The sequence below is a fragment of the Oncorhynchus tshawytscha genome, linkage group LG25 (genome assembly GCF_018296145.1).
Source record: "Oncorhynchus tshawytscha isolate Ot180627B linkage group LG25, Otsh_v2.0, whole genome shotgun sequence".
Lineage (NCBI taxonomy): Eukaryota > Metazoa > Chordata > Actinopteri > Salmoniformes > Salmonidae > Oncorhynchus > Oncorhynchus tshawytscha.
Genome location: NC_056453.1, coordinates 11539394 through 11547316, shown reverse-complemented (window position 1 = coordinate 11547316; position 7923 = coordinate 11539394). Strand labels below are relative to the sequence as shown.

At 41.4% G+C, this 7923-nt stretch overlaps 1 protein-coding gene across 1 annotated transcript; it reads left to right on the top strand.

Moving 5' to 3' along the window:
* The first annotated feature begins 2916 nt into the window (after positions 1–2916).
* Positions 2917–6883, top strand: LOC112224202 (transcription factor Sox-9-A). Its single transcript, XM_024387605.2, has 3 exons — positions 2917–3734; positions 3973–4223; positions 4552–6883. The coding sequence occupies exons 1-3, from the start codon at positions 3295–3297 to the stop codon at positions 5334–5336; spliced, it is 1476 nt and encodes a 491-aa protein (XP_024243373.1). The 5' UTR covers positions 2917–3294; the 3' UTR covers positions 5337–6883.
* Positions 6884–7923: the final 1040 nt, after the last annotated feature.

Below are 7923 nucleotides of genomic sequence, written 5' to 3'. Positions count from 1 at the left end.
GCTAATTAAGTGACAGTCAGTGACTGACATAACAAGAGAAAAACACAACCACATTTTAAAATTGCACCCTGTGTATTCTCCTATTCTGACTCTCAAGACTAAGTCTCACTAGACATATAGTATTTCATTCATGTAAATCCACCCCAAGGCCACTACTCCCCCCCAATACATTTGTGATGATGCGGCCTTGCACAGTATGAAACATCTAATTAAATCATGGCCTTATTCTCCCACTCTTTCATCCATTTGATTGTCTACCTGTTGCTGTGTTTAGGCCTAAATGTTAGCTATTGTGCCCGCTGTAAGATTTTTATCCCAGTATTTGTAACATTGGGATCAATGTCATTTTCTAATTAGGCCAATAACAAAGAAGTATTTTTCAGACATTGAAATCAGATTCATTTTGGGTTCTGAATTCAAGTTGAAAAGACGTCTCTTCCGGATGTGGGAAAATACGTATTTTTCAGACTTTTATCATGTTTAATTTACAGACTTTTTAAAAACATTTATTTTCATGTTAATAATTACTAATAATGAATTAAGATTGACAGGGATGGAACTCTTGGAACTTCAATCTGTGCCATTAAATATGAAACTACCAAATTCCACTGGCCTGGCGGGCTAGGTTTGCATGTTTTCTACTAGCCTGGTTTGAAAACTACTAGCCTCGAGCTAGCAGGCTCGTTAAATGTCCATCCCTGCAGAAAAGCAATCGGTTGATAAAACTTGATTCGGGAGCCTACTTTGTTTACATTACATGGCTCGCTAGTTATTATGCATTTTGCTACTTTTAAAAGTAAATATTACTCACTTTAGAACAGTTACTTGCAAGCTCATTATTTCCTGCAAGTGTGTGGTGCACTTCCTGGGCTTAGTTTCTCATTTTGATAATATAAATGTTATTCTGAGATGAGGGACTGTGTGCACGTTTGGTGGTGAATTTATGAATGTAATTATTATTATTATTATTTTCAATTATTAGTTAAATACTCTGATATATAAAAAATATTTGTAAAAAAAATCATGTCACCTTTCTGAAGAAGTGAATTGGAATGACCCAATCCAGGTAGAGGTGCTGCCGTCTGGTATCTGTGCCAGCCGGTTTCAGACCTTCAGGGCTAGAAGAAGGAACGAGCTTGCTGATTGTAATTAAACACCTGACTTCAAATGACAGAATGTTATCCAGTGCCTTCCTCCCTTGAACTTGAAACTGTATAACAACATTGTAAGTCCTCGTCTTCCTCATCATCATCCTTGGAGCTCTGTTGATGAATGTATTCAGTGATGCCTTTATTCCTTTGAGGACTATAAACAAAGAAGGACACTAATTTAGTGGCGCATGGGTTATTAACAAAAGTCTCAAATGCTCTCTTCTGTTTATGTTAAAAGTGAATATCTTAAATAAATAGGCTCAATGTAAATAAATGTCTGCGCAAGAGTGCAGACACCATGGGAGTTTCTGTATCTGGAACCAGAGCTCTAATTGCACTGAGGAGAAGATAGGATTACTGACTGATTCTACATTTCAGCAGGCTGACATAATGCAAACAAACAATTTTACAACATCCAGAGTCCCCTTCCACTTAAGCAGCCCACAATAGGCATAGAAACAGAGAGAGAGAGAGAGAGAGAGAGAAATAAAACACATGTTGCACACACACATTACAACCTAAATCAAATTTCCACAACTTTACAAAGCCAAATAAACAACCAAACGACATGGGTTCAGACGGAAAGGACTGTGAATGACCAAGTGGACCCAGTGGACACCGACTTTATTATGGTGATCTCTAGGTGAGACATAAATATTTCTGTGTTTTGAGGGAGATATACATATTATTTATCAATGGAGGGTGCATGGTGAGCTTGGGTGAGGAAATACTTGTTCGATTTTATAATGATAATTTTGACCACTGCTTTTATCTCCAGCGCTGTCATTAGAATAAAAAAAAACATCCTCAACGGTTGCGGCAGTGCAAATGTGTCAAACTTTTCTTGTGTTCCTCATGTCCTCCAGAAAAAGGAACACGTTGTAAAGTAAGTTCCTGGGCTGCTGTCTCCCCCTATGGGCATATGTTATCATGGCATGCATGGACCAACATTTCATTTTGCCAATCCCTCTCTGCAAACCAAACGGTAAAGACTGTATGGCCATTTTGAACCAGTAAAATAATAATTGGTTTTGTATGCATCGAATAAATAGTATTTTATATATTTGTAATGTATCTGCTGTTGCCTTTGTTTGTCGCACATAATAGCCGTAGGCATGGTCACTACAGACCCTCCTCGATTGTATGAAGGCATGACTTTAAATGACTTTCGATATGGGATTTCTTATGCAGACAAATTGAGTCATTATGGAAACATTATTGGTAGGCCTATTTCCATGATTTCAATGTTTTATTTCGTCAACTATTAGCTTTTTTTTTACTGGTTTAACTTTGAAGGTGTGAGTAAAATAAAAACAAATCATTTTTTATTGGTCACATACACATGGTTAGCAGATGTTATTGCGAGTGTAGCGAAATGCTTGTGCTTCTAGTTTCCGACAGTGCAGCAATATCTAACAAGTAATATCTAACAATTCCACAACAGATACACAAATCTAAGTAAAGGAATGGAATAAGAATATATAAATATAAGTATATGGATGAAACACTCAAATAGTCTATGATTTAAGAATATAAAAATATATTTGTAAACCAAAATCAATTTCAGTACTTGAATTATTATACCTACAACAATATTGTACACAAAATGTGAAACTGTCGATGCATTTGCTGTGTGTGTGGAGGGGAGGGGGCCGTAGGGATCAAATTCCTTCAGTTCGTTATGCTCTGTCGACCAATCACATTTGGGTATTCTCGGGTATTCTGTAGCCGTACAGTAACTCACTTATAAAGTCCGCTTGCAAAGGATTTCAGTTCAAAGCACGCACACGTTCTGGAGATACTATTTGGAGACAGACTAGAACACTTTCTCTTTTTATCTGAAAAAAAAAGTTGCCGCAAATCATCAGCTGTTGCTCGAGTGTGGAGACGCCTGCAAACAAAACTAGGTTATTATACAATATTTTAGAAAGGCATATGCATAAAGACATTCTCCAAAAGGCTTTGTGCAGTTGACTGCCTCATTGCAGGAGCAAATAACGTCTACTGTTACTTTTGATCCACTTTTGGACATTTTAAATACTTTGGTCAAACTTTTCCTCGTGTGTAAAGCATCTCTAGGGATCTCACCCTCAAGAGCCGTACTTTCATATTTTGTGCGTAATTGTTCGACAACATTTTTCGTATGAATCTACTCGACCCCTTCCTGAAAATGACAGACGAACAAGACAAATGTCTCTCTGACGCACCGAGCCCGAGCATGTCGGAGGACTCTGCGGGATCCCCGTGCCCTTCCGGCTCTGGCTCAGACACCGAGAACACCAGACCTTCAGAGAACGGTCTGCTGATGGGTCCGGACGGTCCCCTCGTCGAGTTCAAGAAGGACGACGATGACAAGTTCCCCGTGTGCATCCGCGACGCTGTGTCCCAGGTGCTGAAGGGCTACGACTGGACCCTGGTGCCAATGCCAGTCCGAGTGAACGGATCTAGTAAGAACAAGCCCCACGTCAAGAGACCGATGAACGCGTTTATGGTTTGGGCGCAAGCCGCTCGGAGAAAACTGGCTGATCAGTACCCTCATCTGCATAACGCGGAGCTGAGCAAAACTCTGGGGAAACTATGGAGGTGAGTCTCACTCCTCTCTGTTATTACTTCCAAAGGTTTATTTCGAGTGGCATCGCGTTTGTGGTCTTGTTAATGAAAATAGTTTTTATTTAATAGGCAACTCAATTCTACTTTTACTCGTGTATTTTGCGCTCGCATGTGAACTCGATACTGTGATCATTTAACCTTCGTCGTAAACTATTTGGTTGTCAATTTAATATTTGATTTATTCATGTATCTATTTGCCTTTCACGCACAGGCTTCTCAATGAGGGAGAGAAGCGTCCGTTCGTGGAGGAGGCAGAGCGCTTGAGGGTACAGCACAAGAAAGACCACCCCGACTATAAGTACCAGCCCCGGCGAAGGAAGTCCATGAAGAACGGACAAAGCGAGTCTGAGGACGGCAGCGAGCAGACGCACATATCGCCAGGAGCGATCTTCAAGGCGCTCCAGCAAGCTGACTCTCCAGCCTCTAGCATAGGAGAAGTGCACTCCCCGGGAGAACACTCAGGTAAGAGGAAAGAAAATGCGCAGTGCCTATTGCATTGGTCTCATTCAACATGTGTTCATCAATGTATATTTGACACTTCAATGCTGCTAGACTTTTTATAAGAATATTGTCTGAAATATATTGTTTGAAAAGCTGATGACTGATATGATCAGATATGTTCTCTGTTAGTTTAACTTGATGTCTAGACTAATTTCTTATTCCACTCATGCATGACCACTTGTAAAGCCCTTATTTTTCCTTTTCAATTAAATCCATGGCTCTGCTCTTGCTCTGAGATTTGTATTACAGAAATATGTATTCTATATGTAACCCACCCTCTCTCTCTCAGGCCAGTCCCAAGGGCCCCCCACCCCTCCCACCACACCTAAGACCGACATCCAAGTGGGAAAGGTGGACCTGAAGCGTGAGGGTCGCCCCTTACAGGAAGGCACGGGCCGTCAGCTCAACATTGATTTCCGGGATGTGGACATCGGTGAGCTGAGCAGCGACGTAATCTCCCACATCGATACCTTCGATGTCAACGAGTTTGACCAGTACCTGCCCCCCAACGGTCACCCAGGCGCTCCTGGCACTGCCGCTGGCCAGGTCTCCTACAACGGTACCTATGGCATCAGCAGCTCCGCAGTCAGCCAGGCAGCAGGGGGCACCGCAGGGCACAGCTGGATGACCAAGACCCAGAGTCAGCAGCAGCACTCCCTGACCACGCTGGGTAGTGGAGGGGAGCAGGGCCAGAACCAGAGGACCCCCACACACATCAAGACAGAGCAGCTGAGCCCCAGCCACTACAACGATCAGCAGAACTCCTCCCCCCCGCAGCACGTCACCTACGGCTCCTTCAACCTGCAACACTACAGCTCTTCCTCCTACCCCTCCATCACCCGCGCCCAGTATGACTTTTCTGACCACCAGGTCGGCACCAACTCCTATTACAGCCACGCAGCTGGGGGCCAGGGCTCAGGGCTCTACTCCTTCAGCAGCTACATGAGCCCCAGCCAGAGGCCCATGTACACCCCCATCGCAGACACAACAGGAGTGCCCTCCGTGCCACAGACCCTCAGTCCCCAGCATCACTGGGACCAGCAGCCAGTGTACACACAGCTCTCCCGGCCCTGAGGACACAGTCATCTACACACAGACTTACATAGACTGATAGACATGCCCATCTTGCAGAGGGAGACTTTGTCACAACATTCCAACATCTAGCTCCGAGCAAACAGACACTTGAATTTACAACAGAGGAGAAGACAACAAAGAAGAAGAAGGAAAGCTGGACTTGAGAGAACTGAAATTAGACCAGAATGGCTCACAACGTGCCTTTTTTTGTGTATTGATGAAACATATTTTGAGCATTGAGAAATCCTCTGTGAGGACTGTTTAAATTGTTGATATTTTTAGTAGGTACTGTGTATGTTTTCTTACCTTTTTTACTCTGGCAGTTTGCTATTCTGGGGGATTTTAAACACATATTTGTAGAGAAAAAGCTTTATTTCTATCCAGTTCAGCAGTAAACCACAGTAGTGCAGTTATCTATTCTATGGCCTCAATTCTCTGGTGGAATTTTTTCTAGGCAGTAAATCTCTGTCCTTTTTTGGTTGTGTTTGTTTTTGTTTGTCTTCCTGCAGTGCATTGTGCTTATATGTGCTGTGCCATCCAACAAAATGAACTACATTTGTATTTGTGCAGTTGAGGGTTTCTCCATCAATGATATATTATGATTATAGCACGTTCTTAGATGTAATCAGGGGCATGCTGTGAATGGCAAGGGAAGAAGTTTGGACGTTATCGTTTTGTGCAGGAGATTCCACCCTTTTGCCCCGTTAGTGCCTAGCATATCAGAGGTTGGGTGATAGGATGTCTGTGTCAGAGTGTGTGTGCTACAGCACATACTATAGAAGAGAGAAGCCACAGCTGAGATTCTACTTACCGTCTGACAGCATGTGTTTGACAGCCACAGGAAGTGCCCTTTGACCTCTCGGGCGTCCCCTGCCGTCCACCATCACGCCAGTGTCGTTTTACAGCCCCCTGTCTGATCCACCTCTCACCCCCTCCCGCCCCCTCTCAGTCTTAACCCTTTAATTTATTTATTAGCTTAATTTTATTTTCAAAGTAATTATTATTTAGCATTTTATTCTTTATTTTATATTTTATACAATTAATTAATTTGTCTTCAAAATAAGTTACCTTCTGGATATTAAATGTCATATAAACCGGTCTTTTTAGCCGAGGGGGTTTACTTAAAAAATGACACAAACTGTAATCATCATGGTTTATTTAACATATGTAAATGTTTCTATTTTAAATGTTTAATTTGTCATTTTTTGTTATCTAGTTGTGTACGGATTATTGTTAATTGTGAAGTTTGGATTCTAAACTGGAAATACGTTTTGAGCATAATGACAAAGTTTTACAATTAGTTATGTTTACGCTGTGGCTAATATGTTTGTGTTATTAGAGGTACCAGCATCCCTGTCTTTTCTAAGGACTTTTTTTAACGTCCTGACACATACAGTACTATCTCAGTACTGATGTTTTTTTTCTGAAGCATCTGAACAAATTGTCATTTTCTTCAGCTAGCTTAACATGTTACTGTACTGTCTTAAAAAGAAGCTTAACTTTTGTATTATATTTGCAATAAAAGAGAAAATACTCTAGAAACAAAATGGCTGTTGATATTTTATTGCACAAAACATGACCTACTTATTGAATAGGTTGGGGGAACAAGGAATCTCTAGTTTATATGGATAAACATTATGCTACATAACACCTCCATACGTTGGAATTCATAACATTTAAACCAACCCAATATCAACCTCAGAATTTTACTGTTTAGTCAAATTGAGACAGAGAGGTAGACGGAAAGAGTTAAAGGGAGAGCCTGAGAGAAGGCAGTTCTCTCAGAAGCCTTGTTTATCTCATTTATTTTCTCGTTCTTTCTCTTCCGTCAGCTGGAGCAACAGGGGGTCCCCCCTTCCTCCAGTCTGCATGTTGTAAGGCTCTGGAGCTTTACTGGGAGCGGCTACTCTGCAGAAAAACATTACAACCGAGAAAAAAAACTTTAATGTTTTTTAATTTTAAAGCAGGGACTTTGCTTCCCTACCAGCAAAGCTCTCTTTAAAGATTTTCAGTGCTGCCACCTTTTAAAGGTCAACTCAAGGAAATATTTACAAGCTTCACAACACCCGGGACCAAGTGCCATTTTCCTATTCTCTACTACTATGAATCACACCTTTTGGAAGCTATTGTGATTTTTGAAACCACAGTTTTATATTATGGACACAAGGCATAGGAGGACCATAAAATGTGACTCGTTTCAGGAAACTAGGCGTATGTCTCGCGTCACAAGCATTCAAACGTAAACATTTATTTTTGATCAAAGTGTGTTTTATGGCAGAAATGCTTTCTGGAACATGTAAACTTCCATGTTCGTTAATAACAAACTTGTATGCCATCTGTAAATACGAGTAAAATAGAGCCTAGTTGGTTTAGCCTCGGAAAAATACAGGGACCTTCCCGCTAGCCATGATTGGCTGAGATAATGGATGGACAGGACATGCTGAGAGATGAGTTCGGATTGGTCTGCCATGTAGCACGCTTCTGTCTATAACAAAGGGCTGCTCAGTATGTGTAGGTAACCCTTTCTAATACAGGTTATATGAAAGATATCACAAATAACTGCAAAAGTGTTGCTCTCCACTTTCTG

Bases quoted from the DNA above. Each gene is read 5' to 3' on its own strand.
- LOC112224202 (XM_024387605.2), top strand. From the start codon at position 3,295: ATGAATCTACTCGACCCCTTCCTGAAAATGACAGACGAACAAGACAAA. The intron at 3,735-3,972 runs GTGAGTCTCACT...TTTCACGCACAG, and splicing joins ACTCTGGGGAAACTATGGAG to GCTTCTCAATGAGGGAGAGA. The intron at 4,224-4,551 runs GTAAGAGGAAAG...TCTCTCTCTCAG, and splicing joins CTCCCCGGGAGAACACTCAG to GCCAGTCCCAAGGGCCCCCC.